We start from the raw sequence: 21,160 nt of genomic DNA, 5'->3' as shown, positions 1-21,160 counted from the left end.
CAGGGGAGGTAGAAAAAAAAAAAAACACAAGCAAAGCTGAGAGAGATTTAAAAAGACTCAACTCTGTGAAAGAATGATAAAGGTTTAGTAAACAAGAACTGAAGAATGTCTACTGGATTTTACAACATGGCAAGGCTTCTTTTGACAAGGCTAGTTTTTTTTTAGTGGAATAGTGGGGACAGAAACCTACTGGGGAAGATTCAGTAGGAAGTAAAAAAGTGAACACAGCATAAGTGGGCAATTATGGAAAAACTTGATTATAATAAAGTAAAATTATGTTTTTAGTTAGGTATTCCTATTTTCAAACAAAACATTAGTCAAAAGTTTTCAAATGGACCTTCCCTAAGTTTTAATAGATTTCAAAGAACAATATGGAGGTAGATGTTATTATCACCACAACAATCATGATGGAGTGGAATTTCACATTATGTTAAAATCTAAGTTATCCCCTGAATTGGAATAGTAAGGGGAAAATTACAGCAGAGTTTTTCATTCTAACATTATTTATTTTGAAGATACCAAAAACTAGACAATAACATGAGTAAATAGAGTTGTTTTTCCTACTAAGGGAATCTAACCATACATTCAAAATAAAATATTTTATTTGCAAATTACCCATGAAACTGATAATTGGCATTTCCATAAATTGTGCTTTTCAAAGTGCTTTCACAACTATCATTAGTATCTGATGATTCCCCAAATTGGGATTTGGGGCTTTCTTTTTTCTCAATATTCTTTTATGTTCTAATTGGAAATTAGTCACAAACATACAAAATTAATTTACCCAGGATCAAAAACTTAATTAACAGGAAAGCTAAAACTCTTGATTCTAAATCCAACACTTTTCAGCCTCGGTCATGAAGTTGCTATAATTAGAGTCCACAATAATTTACAAAAACATATTATAATATAATCAAAGCTTTAATGACCCCAGCAAACTTCATGCAAATGGTAATATCTAATGTGCTTGCATCACTTAAGAGTCTATGAATCAACATTACCAACAAATTAAGAGAGATCTAGAACCCAAGGAAAGACAGTTTGTAAGGATGATTCCTCATTTCACTAAATAAATGTACTCCTGGAAAGTTACATGTGAATACAATTTTAATAAATTCTTATGTTGAAGGAACGACATAATTTATGACAACAGTTTTCAACTCCCCTTCCATTTTTATTAGCATAATCACTTCCAAGAAAATATTTCACAGGATGTTATAAAATGAACTATGCCCCCTCAAAATTCCTATGTTGAAGCCCTAACCCCAAACGTGTCTGTCTGCACCTGGCGATAAGGCCTTTAAGGAGATAATTAAGGTAAAATGAGGTTATAAGAGTGGGCTCTGTAAGACTGGTGTCTTTGAGACCAGAGGCCCCAAGCCCCCTCCCCGCAGGAAACACACAGAGGAAAGGGCAGTGAGGGCATGGTGATGACAAGGACTGGCATAAAGTAGAAAAAAATGCTCATCAAATTTGCCAACACCTTGATTTTGGAATTATAGCCTAAAGAACTGTGAGAAAATACATTTCCATTGTTTAGGCCATATAGGCTGTGGTATTGTGTTATGGTGGTCCCAGCAGACTAGTATGTGGGTTCAGAAACATTTCTGGGGAAACTTTAGGGCTTCATGAAAAACAATTTGAAAACTGCTGTGCTAAAGAAACTTCTTATACTGCAAATAATCACAATCTAATTAATGTTTTATGTGCATTGAACACATAACTCTCAAAGTAAATTAAGGTTAAAAGCATCTGCATATTTATTCCATAATCATAAAGCATGACTTATTTATACACTGAAACCAAATTTTAAATGTCAAATCATTGCAACTATGATATAAATCCAAGTCAACAAATATATATCAATGGTTAAAACAGATTAGTGTAATGGATGATCAGTAAGGCACAGATATTTGTCCTATGATCTACAAAGCTAATTGCTTAGGGTTGCGAAGTAAAACTAATTGGCTTTTAGGCAACATGTACAAAAGTGCTTTACAAATTAAGAGACAATCTACATATTCACTTTTATAATTAACATTTGGAATATTTGCCAAAAAATAATGATAAAATGGGGACAGATTTTAAATTTCATGAAAAGTTCTACCCAACTGAAATTATTAGCCAATATATGAAAGAATCTAATGAACCAGAAAAGCATTAATTCTGAATGGTAGGAATATGGACGTTACAATATTCTTGGTTTTTACCTATGCACTTTACATTTTTAATACTAAAAATAAAAAGAGGCTGTGGGAAACCTTTTTCTCAAACTCATTCCTTAGAAATACCACAGGGTCCTCCAAATTGAGGAAATCCCAGAGCTGTGTCTGATTCTCAGGTGATTACAACTTAGTCCAAGGAGGCACGTGAAACATAATTATAAGCAGTGTAGTATCACTAAGGTGATACTTTTCTAACCTAGACCTTGGGGCCACCTAAATTAGGATCAATAAGACTCCTTAGAACAAATATTTTAAAATTCTGCTGGGATCAAATAAAGCTGAAACTATCTATGAAATTACTCTTAGGAGAATCTAAAATAATAGGCACTGAAAATTGATATCTGACAAAAAGTGTGCAATTTTTAACATGTTTGAACAGCTACCATTAGTATTCAACGGCATAACACGGAAAAATATGCATACCTCTCTAACTTTACACCGTGCATCTTAGCACATGTATGAGTGGAATGGCAGCAAAAGGGGCAGATACAAGAAGCTAATTGGACTATTGCAATATAAACAGTATATACTATTTCACATACTCTAGCCAGCTACTATATGGCCCACGAAGAAATGACTTATGGAGGATAACTACAAAACTAAGGAAACATTGACTAGCAGGCACACTAAGTGAGACCGGGAGACAGACATACACATACAGGACTTTCTGTAAAGTAAACATTCATTCATTCATCCATTTACTGACTCAATAAATACTGAGCAACAGCTCATATATTTAAAATGTAATAAATAATAATAAAAATCCTTGCCCTCATAGAGCTTTGAATCCTCTGGAGAAGAGAAACTTAAAAAGTAAAACTGATGATTTTAGAGAGCGATAACTACTAGGAAAGAAATAAAGCATGGATATATATTAAGACAGCAGAACACTCAAGGGCAAGGCCTACTTTAAACAGTCATATACAAAGGACCAAAGAGGCAGAAATAGCATGACCATTATATAACGAAAAACAGTTCCAGGGTGCCTGGGTGACTCAGTTAAGCGTCTGACTTAGGAATTCTCTCTCCTTCTCTCTCTGCCTGTCCCACTAGTGTGCACTCTCAAAAAAATAAATAAACAAACTTAAAAGAAAAAAAGTTCCGTATGGTAGACAGAGTACATACTGATGAGGTTAAAAGAGAATAGTAAGAAAAGAACCCAAAGGAGAAAGCAGGGGTCACCAGATGAACAACTCTGTTGCCATTAAGAAATTTATTTTCTATTCAGAAGACAACAAGGACTCCTACATTAAGGAATTAAACCAAAGGAGAAAGATAACTCTGATTTTCACTTTATCATTGCAATTGGGATAACTGGACTAGACACAGGGAAACCAGTCTGGATAGTCCTACAGAAATCCAAGTGAGAGACAATGGCCTTAACTAGGGTAGAGACCGTAAGGGTTGCGTGGACTGAACTGAGAGAGATTAAGAAGCATAAGTCAATCAGGATTTGGTAATTTAATAAATGTGAAGGACAAAAAAAACCAAAAAAAGTCCAGAAAAATTATCAGGTATGTTTTAATGAATGAAATGACAGTGGCACCATTTACAAGCCAAGGAACAATAAACACTAGGTTACAAAAAACCAAAGTTGACCCTTGAACAGTGCAGGCATTAGAGGTGCCAATCCTGTACACAGTTAAAAATCTGCATATAACTTTTGACTCCCCCAAATCTTAAATAGCCGACTACCGACCAGAAGCTTTACCTATAACATGTAAAATCGATTAACACATATTGATATCACACATGTTTATATTACACATAAATTATATAATTATGTAATTTAAATTATATTATATGTATATATTATATTATGTATAATATATTAAAATTTTTATATTTATATTACATATGTATATTGCACATGATATATACTCTTACAAATAATATGTATTATTACATATATTATATATATTATTACATATATTACAACGTTATTACATATATTTATATGGTGTTATATACCATATTCTTTTGTTTTTTAAGTTAATTCATTTTCAGAGAAATAGCAAGCAGGGCAGGAGCACACAGAGAGAGAGAATCCCAAGCAGGCTCCGTGCTGCCAGTGCAAAGCCTGACTTGGGGCTCAAACTCAAGACCGCAAAATCATGACCTGAGCCAAAATCAAGAGTCGGATACCCAGCCGACTGAGTCACTCAGGCACCCCTACCATACTCTTAAAAAAAGAAAATGTTAAGAAAAGCATAAAGAACAGAAAATACACTCACAGTATTGTACTATATTTACTGAAAAATTCTGCATGTAAGTGGACAGGTGTACAAACCTGTGCTTTCAAGGGGCAACCGTATTACAAATTTAACAGCTTCTCTACCCAAGCTCTGGTTCTCTATTACTAACTTGAATGTATGGCTAAGAATAAATATTTCTCTTTGGGTCTTAGTATCTTCATCTTTTGCCATTTTGACTTCCCAACCTTGGGTTACTGTTGGCCCCTCTCTGCAGTCACTCCATGTGGTCATGTCTGTGCTGATGCCTCTGCTGCTGAGGGGCCTAACAGGCCTAACCCTGGCGGAGGTTCGGTTCTGTGCACCCTGATCCATTCCAAGCTGCTGCAGAAGCAGCTCGGGACCATGGATGTCACTATTGGGCTCACCTCCTGCTTCCTGTGTTTCCTCCTGCCATCAGGCTGGGTCCTATCACATTGAGCTACTCGAACCAGGAGTGAAGGGGGCTGTCCTATTGCTCACCCTGCAACCTGACCACCCCAAGCCTATCCTGATCATGTCTGCTACATTCCTGGTCAGCCTTCCCAGGATCGTATTACATACAGCTACCTCTTCTGCAATCATTACTCCTAGATTTCCTCATGGTGACATCTTGGGACCAAATACATTGGTTTATAAGGTCCTTCTCAACAGGGAGCTCCTTATAGTAAGGTCTATTTAAACCTTGGGGGGTGGAGGTAACCTTCATCTGTTAAGTCAAGAGCTCTGAGAGAAAGAAGTTAGGATTTAGTTTGGGAAATGAGTCTAGGATCATACTTAAGATTTCTGACTTGGGTAAGAAGGTGGGGGTATTGTGCTATTTAACTAAAGGTATTAGTCAAGTTAGTAAAGGTTATGCTGTAGTAACAAATAAGACCTAAAGCTTAACCATTTACAACAGCAGTTGGCAAACTATGGCCCACAAACTGAGTGCTTGTTTTTTGTAAAATAAGTTTTATCAGAACACAGCCAAATCCATTCATTGAGGAATTGTCTGTAGTCGTGACAGAGACTATAAGGAACAAAAGTCTACAATATCTAGTATCTGACCCTTTAAGAAATGGTGTGTCAATCACTCAGTTACAGCAACAAAATTTTATTTCTGGCCTACGTTGATGACTGGTTAGCAGTGGCTTTGTAACCTATCATCTTCACCCCAAAATGGGCAGCACTGACTTAGAAAAGTATAAGTTATCATAGCAAAGGGAATAGAGAACATGGAGAAAATCCACTGCTCTTAAAAATTCTGCTCAAAGTGTAACCTATCATGTTTCCTTGCATCTCACTGGCCAAAAACAAGTCACATAGCCAGGCCTGAATTCACTGGCAGGGAGATGTATACTTCTCCCAAAGCGAAGGAAACCAAATCTTTTTTAGTTGCCATACAAAAATCTGCTCCTCCTGCCCCATTTTCCGGAATTTATGCCACTAAGTAAGGGTTGATACCCTCTAACTTCCTCTACAAATAGGTATGATCATGGGACTGTGCTCTTCCTAATAGAACAATAGGAGTGAAGTATACAAATTCTGCCTCACTTCTTGAAAGAAAATTGTTTGCCCTATACATTCTTACCCTTTCCTGCAGCTGAAACACATTCTACAACAAAGAAAAAAACAAAATACCCTAGGGTGGAGCAATAAAATGTTAAGAGCCTGGGGGTACCTGTGTGGCTCAGTCAGTTAAGCATCCAACTCTGATTTTGGCTCAGGTCATGATCTCACAGTTTCTAAGTTCAAGCCCCACGTCGGGCTGACAGGTTGGGATTCTCCTGCCTTCTGCCCCTAACCCACTCACACTCTCTCTCTCTCAAATTGAATAAATAAGCATTAAAAAAAAGATTTTTAAAAAAGAACCTGGATCCCTGAATAACCTCATGGAATACAGTTGTCCCAGGGTAGACAAGTCAGATTGTTGTAACAGATACAAATAAATTTAATGCTTATTTAAACAATTATATTTTGGAGTTTCTTTCTTACAGTAGTTTAGTCTCTAGTTAATATTGACTCATCAGCATTTTTTCAATGAAGATGTTCAATATGTACTTGGTATACTGGCCTTCAAACTAAGATTCTAGATGAAAATATAAGTCATTAACATATGAGGTTTTAAAATCATAGGAATAAACAAGAATACCCAAGATGAATATATAAAATGAGACTAGAAGAAGGTCTAGAACAAACTTCTGTAGTATAAAAAACTTTTAAGAACTCAGACAAAAAAAAAAAAAGATCTGGGAAAGGAGACTACTAGGAGTAAAAGGAAAAACTGGAAAGGAGTGTAGGAAAAAAACTAAAAGAAAACAGTGTTTCAAGGAAAGAACAATTAGAGAAATTAAAAAGATGTGGAATAAAAAGTAACACTTCAACTTAGCAATTAGAACATCATTCAAGCTTTTCACTGTAAAGAATTTTTATTGCAATGGAATGTTACAGAAAGAAGAAAAATTCCAAGGGACTGAGGAGTGAATGGGAAGTAAACAGAATAGCAAATAAAGAAAATTATTTCAAAAAATCTATCTATAAAACTGAGATAGACACCTTCTGGGTGGCCCATAATGATCATCATCTCCTGGTATTCATTGCCCCTATAGAATTCACTTCCCCTTGCTGCCCTCATCCCACAGCTTTGGATATAAGCCAAATCCAGTGACATTACTTTAAAACATGGCAAAAGTGAAAGTAGGTCACATCTAAGATTTGGTTACAAAAATATCATGACTTTATTTGTCTCAGCCCTTCTCTCTCACTCATTGGCTCTGTTGCCATGTGGGAAGCAGTCATATGGAGAAGTAATGCCCCCATGGAACTGCAATGTCGTGAGTGGCCCTGTGGATAAGCCATGACAAAGAAATGAATCCTGACAATAGCAATGTAACTGAGATTAGAAGTGGATTCTTCTTCAGTTGAGCCTTCAGATGAGACTGCATATCAGGCTAACAGCTTGATAACAGCCTAATGAGAAACTCTGAGCCAGAGGCATCCAGCTCTAGGTCACCTTCAGATTCCTAACACAGAAAAATGACAAGAGAATACATGTATGATGTTCATTTTTAAAAGTTTTTATTTTAATTCCAGTTAAACATACAGTGTTATATTAATTTCAGGTGTACAACATAGAGATTCAACAATTCCATACATCACCTGGTGCTCATCACCAAAAGCACACTCCTTAATATCCACTACCTATTTAATCCCAACCCTCCACCAACCTCCCCTCGAGTAACTGTCAATTTGTTCTCTATACTGAAGAGTCTGTTACTTGGTCTCTCTCTCTCTCTTTTCTCCTTTGCTCATTTGTTTCTTGAATTCTACATATGAGTGAAATCATATGGTCTTTGTCTTTCTCTGATTTATTTCACTTAGCATTACAGTCTCTTGCTCCATCCATGTCACTGCAAATGGCAAGATTTCATTCTTTTTCATGGCTGAATAACATTCCATGGTGTGTGTGTGTGTGTGTGTGTGTGTGTGTGTGTGTGTGTGTGTGTGTGTATCTCCATCCATTCATCCATCGATGAACACTTGGGCTGCTCCCACATCTTGGCTATTGTAAATAATGCTGCTATAAACATAAGGGTGCATGCATCCCTTTCAATTAGTGTTTTTGTATTCTCTGGGTAAATACCCAGGGAAGTGGTTACTGAATCATAGGGTAGTTCTATTTTTTAACTTTCTGAGGAACCTATATACTGTTTTCCACGGCTGCTGCACCAGTTTACAAGAGCGTTATTTTTTCTTTACATGCTCACCAACACCTGTTGTTTCTCGAGTTGTTGATTTTAGCCATTCTGACAGGTATGAGGTGATATCTCATTGTAGGTCTGATTTGCATTTCTCTGATGATAAGTGATGAACATCTTTTCATGTGTCTCTTGGCCATCTGCATGTCTTCTTTGGAAAAATGTCTAATCATGTCTATTGCCCATTTTTTAACAGGATTGTTTTTTTAGGTGTTGAGTTATATAAGTTCTTTATATATTTTAGACACCAACACTTTATCAGATGTCATATATAAACATCTTCAAGAGTTCCATAGGTTGCCTTTTAGTTTTGTTGATTGTGTCATTCATTGTGTGTATTTTTAATACAGTAGCATAGTTTATTTTTGCTTTTGTTTCCCTTGCCTCAGGAGACATACCTAGAAAAAAAGTTGCTATGGCCCATGTCAAAGAGGTTACTGTGTTCTCTTCCAGGACTTTTATGATTTTGGGTCTCACATTTAGGTATTTAATCCCTTTTGATTTTGTGTAAGGTATAAGAATGTGGGCCAGTTTCATTCTCTTGCATGTTGCTGTCCAGTTTACCCAACACCATTTGTTGAAGAGGCTGTCTTTTTCCCACTGGATAGTCTTTCCTGCTTTGTTAAAGATTAACTGACCATACAGTTGTTGGTTCATTTCTGGATTTTCTATTCTGTTTCACTGATTACTATAGCACTGTAATACAATTTTAAGTCCAGAATTATGATTCCTCCAGCTTTGCTTTTCTTTTTCAAGGTTGTATGGCTATATGGAATCTTCCGTGGTTTCATACAAATTTCAGACTTGTTTATTTTAGTTCTGTGAAAAATGCTGTTGGTGTTTTGACAGGGCTTACATTAAAGGTGTAGATTGCTGGGGCCCATGGGTGGCTCAGTCAGCTGAGTGTCCAACTCAATTTCAGCTCAGGTCATTATCCCAGAGTCACATGATCAAGCCCTATGTTGTACTCCATGCTGAGCATGGAGACTGCTTAAGATTTTCTCTCCCTCTGCCTCTCTCTCCCACTCCCACTCGCTCTCTAAAAACAAAACAAAACAAAACAAAACAAAACAAAACAAAACAAAACAAAACAAAGGTGTAGGTCGGGTATTATAGACATTTTAACAATATTTGTTCTTCCAATCCATAAGCATGCAATGTCTTTCTGCTTCTTTGTGTCATCTTCAATTTTTTTCCTCAGTGTTTTATAGTTTTCAGAGTACAGGTATTTAACCTCTTTGGTTACATTTATTCCTAGATATCTTACTATTTTGGGTGTAATTGTAAATGAGATTGTTTTCTTACTTTCTCTTTCTGTCGCTTCATTATTGGCATGTAGAAATGCCAGACATCTCTGTACATTGATTTTGTATCCTGTGACTTTATGGAATTCATTGATCGTTTTAGTAGGTTTCTGGTGGAGTCATTCAGGTTTTCTATATATAGTATCATGTCAGCTGCAGTTTAAAGTCTGACTTCTTCCTTGCCGAACTGGATGCCTTTTATTTCTTTTTGTTGTCTGATTGCTGTGGCTGGACTTCTAGTACTATGTTGGATAAAAGTGATGAGAGTGTACATCTTTGCCTTGTTCCTGACTTTAGGGGAAAAGCTCTCAGTTTTTCCCCATTGAAGATGATGTTAGTAGTGAATTTTTCATATGGCCTTTAGATGTTCCCTCCAACCCTACTTTAAGGGTTTTTATCATGAATTGATACTGTATTTTTCAAATACTTTTTCTGCTTCTATTGAAATGATCATATGGTTCTTATCGTTTCTCTTATTTTTTTTAATATGAAATTTATTGTCAAATTGGTTTCCATACAACACCCAGTGCTCATCCCAACAGGTGCCCTTCTAAATGCCCATCACACACTTTCCCCTCACTCCCCCCCCCATCAACCCTCAGTTTATTCTCAGTTTTTAAGAGTCTCTTATGGTTTGCCTCCTTTCCTCTCTATAATTTTTTTTCCCTTTCCTCTCCCCCATGGTCTTCTATTAAGTTTCTCAGGATCCACATATGAATGAAAACATGTGGTATCTGTCTTTCTCCGTATGACTTATTTCCCGTTTCTCTTACTGATGTAATGTATCATGTTGATTGATTTGCAAATAGTGAACCAACCTGGCAACCCAGGAATAAATCCTACAAGATCATAGCGAATGATTTTTATAATGTATTGTTGAATTCAGTTAGCTAATACTTCATTGAGGATTTTTGCATCAGGGATATTGGCCTATAGTTCTCTCTATATACATACATATTTTTAGAAAGAGAGCGAGTGTAGGGGCACCTGGATGGTTCAGTTGGTTAAGCATCCAACTTCAGCTCAGGTCGTGATCTCACGGTTCACGACTTTGAGCCCCACGTCAGGCTCTGTGCTGACAGCTCAGAGCCTGGAACCTGCTTTGTATTCTCTCCCCTTCTCTCTGCTCCTCCCCTGCACATGTGTGTGTGCTCTCTCTCTCTCTCTCAAAATAAAAGTACATTTGAAAAAAAGAAAATAAGAGAGCAAGCAAGTGCAAGTGGGGTAGAGGGGCACACAGAGAGAGAATCTTAAGCAGGCTCTGTGCTCAGATGAACATTTAGTTTAGATGCGGGGCTTGATTCCACGACCCTGGGATCATGACCTGAGCTGAAACAGAGTCGGACAACTGACTGAACTGCCCAGGTGCCCATGTAGTTCTTTTTTTGTGCTGTCTCTATCTGGTTTTGGTATCAAAATAATGCTGACCTTATAGAATGAATATGGAAGTTTTCCTTCCTTTTCTGCTTTTTAGAATAGTTTGAGAAGAATACATATTAACTCTTCTTTAAATGTTTGGTATAATTTGCCTGTGAAGCCATCTAGTCATAGATTTTGTTTGACAGGAGTTTTTTTTTCCCCACATTTTAATTTATTTTTGAGAAAGAGAGAGCATGAGCAGGGGAGGGGCAGAGAGAGGCGGGCACAAAGGATCTGAAGTGGGCTCTGTGCTGACAGCAGTGAGCCTCACGTGCGGGACCTGAACTCAGGAACCATGAGATCATGACCTGAGCTAAAGTTGGACACTCAACCAAATGAGCCACCCAGGTGCCCTTGTTGGGGTTTTTTTTTGATTACTGAACCAATTTCATTGCTGGTAATCAGTCTGTTCAAATTTCTGTTTCTTTCTGTTTCTGTTTTGGTAGTTTATAAGTTTCTAGGAACATATCCATTTCTTCTAGGTTGTCCAGTTGGCTGGCATATAGTTTTTCATAATGTTCTTTTATAACCATTTGTATTTCTGTGGTGTCGATTATTATTTCTCTTCTTTTCTTGATAAATCTGGCTACAGGTTTATCAATCATTGATTTTTTTCAAAGAACCAGCTCCTGGTTTCATTAATCTGTCCTATTGATTTTTTTTAGCTTCTATATCATTTATTTCTGCTCTAATCTTTATTATTTCCTTCCTTCTGCTGTTTTTAGGTTTTGTTAGTTCTTTTTCTAGCTCCTTTTGGTGTAAGGTTGTTTGATATTTTTCTTACTTCTTGACATAGGCCTGTAGTGCTGTATCTTTCCCTCTTAGAATCGCTTGTGCTGCATCCTAAAGGGTTTTTTTTTTTTTTTTGAAGTTTTGTGTGTTCGTTTTCATTTGTCTCATGTATGTTTTTACTTTTTCTATTATCTCCTGGTTGATCTATTCATTGTTTAGTAGCATGGTATTTAATCTCCATTGTATTTGTGATCTTTCTAGTGGTTGATATCTAGTTACATAGCGTTGTGGTCAGAAAAGATGCCTGGTATGACTTCTTCTATTTGTTGAGAGTGGTTTCTGGGCTAATACATGGTCTATTCTGAAGAATGCTCCAGGCACACTTGAAAAGAATGTTTTAGGATAGAATGTTCTCAATATTTCTGTTAAATCCATCTGCTCCAGTGTGTCACTCAAAGGCACTCTTTCTTTGATGTTCTGTTTGGACATCAACACACACAACACAATTGACATCATCTGTTAATACTGACACACAACACATCTGTCAATTGATGCAGCAGAATGTTAAAGTATCACTGTATTACTATCGAGTAGTAATCAATTTGTATCTGTCTGTTATTAACATTTTTATATATTTGGGTGCTGCTATGCTGGGTGCATAAATATTTACAACTGTTAGATCTTGTTGGATTGTCCCTTTATTATTATACACTGTCATTCTTTATGCCTTGTTACAGTCTTTGTTTTAAAGTGTGTTTTGTCTTGGGGAACCTGGGTGGCTCAGTCAGTTAAGCATCTGACTCTTGATTTTGGCTCAGGTCATGATCTCATGGTTTGGTTTGTGAGATCAAGCCCCGGTCAGACTCTGTGCTGACAGCGTGGAGCCTGCTTGGGATTCACTCATTTATTCTCTCTGCCCCTTCCCCACTCACATGCGCACTCACTCTCTGTCAAAATCAACAAACAAACAAAAAGTCCCTTTTGTCTGATATAAGTACACCCACTCTGGCTTTCTTTTGAAAACCATTTGCATGATAGATGTTTCTCCATTCCCGCACTTTCAATCTGTAAGCGTCTTCTGGTGTAAACTGAGTCTCTTATTGGCAGCACACAGATGGGTCTTCTTTTTTTTATCCATCCTGTCACTCTACATCTTTTTATTGCAGCATTTGGTTCACTTACATTCAAAGTAATTATTGATACGTATTTATTGCCATTTTCTTACCTGTTTTGTGTGTGTTTCTGAAGATTTTTTCTGATACTCTCTCGTCTTTTTTTCACGTTTGGCTAAGTTTCTTTAGTGATATATTTGGTTTTCTCTTTTTTCTTTGCAGATTTATTAGTAGTTTTTGATATTCAGATTCTATCTACATAACCTCTTCTGCATATAGCAGTCTATACTAAGTTGATGGTCATTTAAGTTTGAACCCATTCTTTTCTCCTCACCTCCCTAGATTTTACATATATGTAAAATTATATTTTATATCCTGTTTTTGTGAGTTCTTGGTTTTTTATTTTAATCAGATCCACCTATTGTTTCTTCAAATTTTCTGCCCTCTTTTCATCCTCTTTTGGGACTCCTATAATGATTTTCATTACATTTGATGGAGTCACTGAATTCCCTAAGTCTATTATCATTTTGTGTAGTTCTTTTCTCTCTCTTGTGTTCAGTTTAATTACTTTGTCTTCCAGGTCACTAATTCTTTCTGCTGCTTCTTTCCTTCTGTTCATTCCATCAAAGATGTTTCTGATTTCATTTACTGATCCCTTTATCTGAGCTATGTTATTCTTTATCTCTGTGTTAAGGTTCTCACTCTTTTCTCAAATCCAGTGAGTATCTTTGTGATCGCTGCTTTAAATTCTCTATCAGGCATGTTACTTATACCTGTTTCACTTAGATCTCTGGCCAAAGCCTTGTCCTGTTCTTTCATTGGGGATAAATTTCTCTGTCTCCTCATTTTGTTTGCCTCTCTGTGTCTGCTTCTATGTTAAGAAAGTCAGCTATGTCTTTTGATCTTGAAAGTATTTACTTCGGGGCGCCTGGGTGGCTCAGTTGCTTGAGCGGCCGACTTCGGCTCAGGTCATGATCTCACGGTCCGTGAGTTCGAGCCCCGTGTCGGGCTCTGTGCTGACGGCTCAGAGCCTGGAGCCTGTTTCAGATTCTGTGTCTCCCTCTCTCTGACCCTCCCCCGTTCATGCTCTGTCTCTCTCTGTCTCAAAAATAAATAAACATTAAAAAAAAAAATTAAAAAAAAAAAAAAAAGAAAGTATTTACTTCATGAAGAAGAGGTCCCAGAGTACCCTGCCATGCTGTGTTTCCTATTCATCAAAACCTGGCACTTCAGGGGTATATTTTATCTGTATTGCTTACTAACTGATATTATGGTGTTCCATTTTGTTAAACACTTGATGAAATTTTGATTTCCAACAAAAGCAGGACCTGAGATGAGCTTAGTATCAATCTGAAATAGTACTCTGCTTCTTTCTTTGGTGTCTCCTTATTCTCCATGTACCGGGGCCAGTTTCAGACTTCACCGGGAAAACTCAAGGCTGCAAACCAAGAGGCATCAGGGAGAATGTAGTTTGGGATGTGCTGAGCATTAGGGACAGCTCAGAGAATGGCAGACTTGATATTCACTGTTTTCACTAGCTACATTTTGAGGTTATTTGTCATCAAACAGCAGATAACTAATACAAAGGGGGAAAAGGGAGGATGGGTAAAAACTAAAGGGGAACAAAGAATTAAGGAAGAGTTTATTCTTTTTTTTTAAATTTTTTAAATGTTTTTATTTTATTTTTGAGAGAGACAGAGACAGAGACAGAGCACGAGTGGGGGAGGGGCAGAGAGAGGGAGACACAGAATCCGAAGCAGGCTCTAGGCTGTGAACTGTCAGCACAGAGCCTGACGCGGGGCTCAAACTCACAAACTGAGATTATGACCTGAGCTGAAGTTGAACGCTTAACCAAATAAGACACCCTGGTGCCCCAGAGTTTACTGTTCTTTAAAAAAATTGTAGAGATTGTAGCTTTCAAAAAGGATAAGGGGGAAAAACATATATCTGTACTTAAGGTGTGTGTATGTGTGTGTTGTGTATAAACTTTATTTATAGGCAACAAAAGGCTTAAAAATCAGAAAAAAGGAAAAATATTTTTAAAAAGGACAGTAAATATGAATATGAAATTAGCAAATCTCACTAAATATTTAAGTAGATAAATTATCTACTTTTTTAATTTGAAGGATTTATCTACTTTTTTTTAATTTGAAGGACTTTTTATACACATCCATACACACACACACACACACACACACATATCCACACACACACATATATTATGTAAGGTCATAAAATAAGTCTCAACAAAATTAACTGGATCAAAATCATAGAAAGTATGTTCTACATGTTATAAGATTAGAAACCAGTAATAGAAAAAAAATTGGTGAAATTTACAAGTATGTGGAAATTAAACTACAACTAAATAACCAATGGGTCAAAGAAGAAATCACAAGAGAAATGAGAAGATAATTTCAGATGAAAGTAAACTAAATATACCAATTTATGGAATGGAGCTAAAGCAAGAAGTAAAGATGGAATATAATAGCTGAAAATGCCTATGTTAAAAAAAGAGGAAGATCTCAAATCAATAACCTAAATTTCCACCGTATTACTAGAAAAGAATCCCAACTAATCCCAAGGCAAATAAAAGGAAAGAATAAAATAGAAAAATAGGGAAATTCTACAAAGCTGTTAAGTTGGTTCTTAAAAGATCAACAAAATTGGTAAATCTATAGCTACACTGACCGGGGGTGGGGCTGGGGGTGGGGGGAGAACACTCACAGTCAGTAAAATAAGGAAAGAGGGAATATTACTACCAACTCTACATAAATAAAAAAGATCTCAAGTGGATACTATGAACAATCTAATGCCAATAAGCTAGGTAAAATGAACGATTTCCTAGAGACACAAACTACTGAAATTGACTCAATACCTATAGGGAATACCTATAGGGGCACCTAGGTGGCTCAGTTGGTTGAGCTTCCAACTTCGGCTCAGGTTGTGATCTCACAGTTGGTGAGTTCGAGCCCTGAATTGGGCCCTGTGCTGAGAGCTCAAAGCCTATAGCCTGTTTTGGATTCTGTGTCTCCCTCTCTCTCTATGCCCCTTCCCCACTTGCACTCTCTCAAAAATAAATAAATGCTAAAAATAAATAAATAAATAAATAAAAATAAAGAATTAACATTTGATGAACACTTACAAAAAATAAGAGGAAGTAACTTCTCAACTAATTCTATGAAGCCACAGACATCTCAATAAAACACATCATCATCCCTATGAATACAGAAACAAAAATCCTCAACAGTAAATTAACAAACCAAATCTAGCAACATATAAAAAGGATTATGAACCAAGATGAAGTGAGACTGTAGGATTGCACAGTCCCAACATATGAAAATTAATCAATGCAATACACCATGTTAATAAAGGGGAAAAACCACATGGTTATCTCAGTAGATGCAGAAAAAACATCTGACAAAATCTAATACCTTTCATGATAAAAAATATTCAACATACCAGGAAGAGACCTTTCTTAGTCTGATAAAGAACCTCTATGAAAAACACAAATACCTGGGGTGCCTGGGTGGCTCAGTCGGTTAAGTGCCCGACTCTTGGTTTTGGTTCAGGCCATGATTTCACAGTTCATGCGTTCAAGCCCTGCATCAGGCTCTGCACTGACAATGTGAAGCCTGGTTGGGATTGTCTCTCTCCCTCTCTTTCCACCCCTCCCCTGCTTGCTCTCTGTCTCTCTCAAAAATAAACATACTTAAAAAAAACCACACATATCTAATATCATATTAAATCTTAAAAGACTGAAAAATTTCCCCCAAGGATCAGGAACAAAGGATGTCTGCTCTCACCATTTCTATACCAGGGGTTATACCAGGTATACCAGGGGTTCTGGTTTTCTTACGCAAGAAAAAGAAATAAAGTATGTCCAGATTGGAAAGGAAGAAGTAAAACTATCTGGATTTGGAGATGATATCATCTCATATATAGAAAGTCTTAAAAATCTACAATAAAACTATTTGAGCTAATAGTTTGACAAAGAAGCAAGACACAAGATTAATATACAAAAATTGGTGTATTTCCACACATTAGCAATGAACGATCTGAAGATGAAGTTAAGAAAAAAAATTACATTTATAACAACATCAAACCAAGAAAATACTAAAGAACTGAACAAATAAGTATAAAACTGGACTCAGAAAACTATGAAACGTTTTTGAAAGGAATTAAAGACCTAAATATTTTGAAAGACATCCTGATCCATGGATCAGAAGACTTATTTTTGTTAACCTAATATTCCCCAAATTTACCTACAGATTATATCTAATCCTATATAAATCATGGCTGGCATTTTTGCAGAAATTAACAAGCTGATCCTCAAACTCATTAAGAAAATGCAAGGAAAGCAGAACAGTCCAAACAATCTTGAAAAAGAACCAACTCAAAACCTATTACAAAGCTTTAATAATCAAGACAGCATAAATGATGACATAGAAGTCAACAGAATAGCAACTTCAGAAATAGACCCTTCTATTTATGTTGAATTGACTTTTTACAAGAATGTCAAGGCAATCAAATATGGGAATGAATGGTCTTTTCAACAAACAGTAATGGAATAACTAACTGGATATCCACACCCAAAAGGATGTGGTTGGACCCCTATCTTATATACAAAAATTAACAAAAGAGATCATAGATCTAAACACAAAAGCTAAAAGTACAGAACTGTTAGAACAAATTAGAGGATTACATCTTTATGATCTTAGTTTGGGCAATAGTTTCTTAGATATGACACCAAAGCACTAGCCACAAAAGAAAAAACTGTATTGGACTTCATCAAAATTAAAACCTTCATGCATCGAAGAACATTACACAGAAAGTAAAAGAAAACACCAAATGGGAGAAAATGTATGCAAATCATGTATCTGGTAAGGGTCTAGCGTGCAGAATATATAAAGAGCTCTTAAAACTCAAGAACAAAAACACGAACAACCAACTAAACAAAGAAGGATAGGAGTAGGCATTTTTCCACATTTTCTCAAAGATATACAATGGCCTACAAGTATATGAAAGGAACACTCAACATAATTTAGTCATACGGAATATGTAAATCAAAACCATGGGAACCCCCACTAGGATGCTTAAAATCAATCAATCAATCAGTCAATCAATCATAAGTGTTAATGAGGAAGGATGTAGAAAAACTGGAACCCTCATAAATTGCTAGAGAAATTGTAAAATGGTGCAGCTTTGGAAAACAGTCTGGCAGTTAAGTAGTCAAAACAGAATTACCGTATGACCCAGCAATTCCACTCTAGATATAAGAAATGAAATCACATGTCTACTCACAGCAGCACTTTTCATAATAGCCGAAAGATGGAAACCAGCCTAATATCATAAACTGATAAGTAGATAAATAAAAAGTGGTATATCCATACGAAGGAACATTATTCAGGCATAGAAAGGAACAAAGCGCTGATTCATCCTTTAACAGGGATGAAACTTGAAAACATTATGCTAAGTGAAAGAAACCAGACACAAAAGGCCACATATTGTATGATTCTATTTATATGAAATGTCCAGAATAGGCAAATTCATAGAATCAGAAAACAGATTAATAGTTTATAAGGACAAGAGGAAAGGAGAGTAATTATTAATGAGTATGGGGTTCCTTTTTGAGGTGATAAAAATGTTCTGATTTAGACAGTGATGATAGTTGCACAACCTTGTGAATATACTAAAAAACACTGAATTGCATACTTTCAAAGGGCAAATTTTATGTTATGTGAATATATCTCGATTTTTTAAAAAATGAGCTAGAACCTGTAGTTTTCACCATAGAACTAAAGGGGTTTATAAAATCATCTCATTTCTCACATTTTATGAAGAAACAGACAACGGTGCAAAGTAGATTATCCATGGTTCTAAAGTTTAACAAGAGATGGGAACAGTATACAAGGTATTTCTACCTAAATTCTCAGAACATGTAAACAAATAAACCCACTTTAATAACAAACCCACATTTATTTACAAGGGACTATACCCTTTAAGATATTATATAAAAATCAATGCCCTGAAATTCCAGCATCTCTTTTAAAGCTCCAAAACTTGATTCTTAACCATTAATAAATATTTTATTAAAGGCAAAACAGCGATTTCACTGGTATTTTCTAAAGCACTTTTTTTAAAAAACGTTTATTTATTTTTGAGAGACAGAGAGAGACCGAGTATGAGGTGGGGAGGGGCAGAGAGAGAGGGAGACCCAGAATCCAAAGCAAGCTCCGGGCTCCGAGGTGTCAACACAGAGCCCAATGTGGGGCTCGAACCCACGAACTGTGAGATCATGACCTGAGCTGAAGTTGAATGCTTAACCGAGCCACCCAGGCACCCCTAAAGCACTTTGAATAGTTAAAAATTTGCTCAGTTATCATTCACAGTTTTAATATATTTTGGAGATTTCATTCAACATTAGATTGGGGTCTGTATCTCCTCTCTTGAAATGTGGCCAGAATTGTGGCTGCTTTCAACCAACAGAAAAGGAGCCAGTGAATTGATTAAAATTGTTATGTCACTTAATTTGGAATGATGTGTTATACACCAATAAATGGAAAAGCACATGTGATTTTTATAATAATGTAACAAGCAACTCTTATACCCTGATGATTCCTCTTTTCACAGTGCTCTGAAGTCATATATATACCTCCCCCAAAAAGAAAGCAGGTATGAAAATACATGGGTAAACATGTATTTTTTTAAAAGACAAGAAAATCATACAGTTTTCAAAATACCAAAAAATATAACCTAATATTCTGGTATGTTATAGAATTAAAAATATTCCCAAAAGATATCATGGAGGTAGGTACATTTATCAGCTTGGGCTTCCAAAAATTGTGTAGGTCTCAAAGTTTGGATACAATTTCAGACCATTTTTCCTGAATGGTTTATCGTAAAGCATTCTGATTTCCCAGGTTGTTTTCACTAAAGGATAGCTTTGGCCTTATTGGTAACTGGTAATCTCCTATACTGATTTAAAGGTGTTATGACATCTTACCATTTAAGTAACAGACAAATTCTGTGTCAATGCATACAGTGTGATCTCAAGGAAAAATGACAACTTTCTTTGCCTTATTTATGTCTTACTTGATTTATCTGGATGGTTTTAAGGATTAAATGAGAGAAGACATGAAAAGTCCTAGGCACGGTGTTAGGCACAAAAGGGACATAACACCTCTGAAACCCAAATTTAGGACTAAACACTATGGCTTAGTAGTTGCAGAAAAGAATCACATACTGATAGTAATTGTATGGATTTCTAAGTCATATTTCGCAACTTTTAGTAGACCATTTTAAAAGTTCAGCATATTACAAAACACATCAATTTATGCTACAGTAATATTTCAGTAACAGAGAAGGCACATTTTTTGAGAGGGGAGGGAGAGAGAAGCAGAGAGGGAGGAAGAGAATCTTAAGCAGGCTCCATGCCAGCATGCCAGCGAGATCATGACCTGAACTGCAATCAAGAGTCGGATGCTTAACCAACTGAGCCACCCAGGTGCCCCAGAGAAGGTAATTTTTAATATTTACCTTGATCAAATATTTTTCCCATCTGTCTGCTGTAACAGATTTGCCAATCTTCCTCATCAACTTCAAATGGAGCTCCACCAATTCTTTTGGTACTTAAAAGAAAGAAAAAATACTGTTAGCTCACAAAATAAAACATTTATAAACATTTAAGATAAAAAAAGAACTTTCCCCTTCTCTGAATACTTTTTCAAAATAGAGAATGTTGACTTTAACTATCTTTTAGACCTGTGAATCAGAAAAGACTAAACTAGGGCAAGAAATAACTGGAAACCACTCTTTTAAAGATGAGCAGGAATATTCACATTTTCTTTCAAAGCATTATCAAGTAAGAATGAACTCGAATGTAAACTGTGGATTTTTGAGTGATAATGATAGGTCAAAGTAGGTTCATTAATTATAACAAATGTACTTCTGTGGTGCCAGGAGATATGGATAGTGGGGAGGTCGTGTGTTGAGAAAGAGTGTATATGTGAACTCTCTTTGTGCTTTGTGCTCTTTGAACTTTGTGCTCTATTTTTCTGTGAATCTAAAACTGCTCTAAAAAATAAAGCCAATTAAAAAAAATATATCATCAAGTAAAAGCCCTTAACCATACAACCACAATTTCTACTAGTGTTTGTTTCTCATAACACGTATTTGTATACTTTACTGACATTACAGACCAAGACACAGATTCATAAAATTAGAAAAGAATCAAGGAATATAAATTCCAAGTTGGATATGGATATGGATATCTCAGAAACAGTCCAATGGCTTTCAACCTATTTCACAAAACTATTCTTTCAATCTATACCTTCTCTATGGGCTAAAGTTCTCTACATCATCCCTCTGGATCTTCACTTGACAACTTTCAGGACAGAA

At 36.1% G+C, this 21,160-nt stretch overlaps 1 protein-coding gene across 4 annotated transcripts in view; it reads right to left on the bottom strand.

Moving 5' to 3' along the window:
• The window catches only part of RSF1 (remodeling and spacing factor 1), a 161,520-nt gene that overhangs the window by 98,331 nt on the left and 42,029 nt on the right, over positions 1 to 21,160 (bottom strand). For all 4 annotated transcript variants that reach the window (XM_058687660.1, XM_058687661.1, XM_058687663.1 and 1 more), the window contains exon 2: positions 20,300 to 20,391. In XM_058687660.1, coding sequence (XP_058543643.1) covers positions 20,300 to 20,391 — 92 coding nt within the window. The remainder of the gene's footprint in view (positions 1 to 20,299; positions 20,392 to 21,160) is intronic.

This window comes from Neofelis nebulosa, chromosome 10 (assembly GCF_028018385.1).
Source record: "Neofelis nebulosa isolate mNeoNeb1 chromosome 10, mNeoNeb1.pri, whole genome shotgun sequence".
Classification (NCBI taxonomy): domain Eukaryota; kingdom Metazoa; phylum Chordata; class Mammalia; order Carnivora; family Felidae; genus Neofelis; species Neofelis nebulosa.
This window is presented reverse-complemented; position numbering and strand designations above follow the sequence as displayed.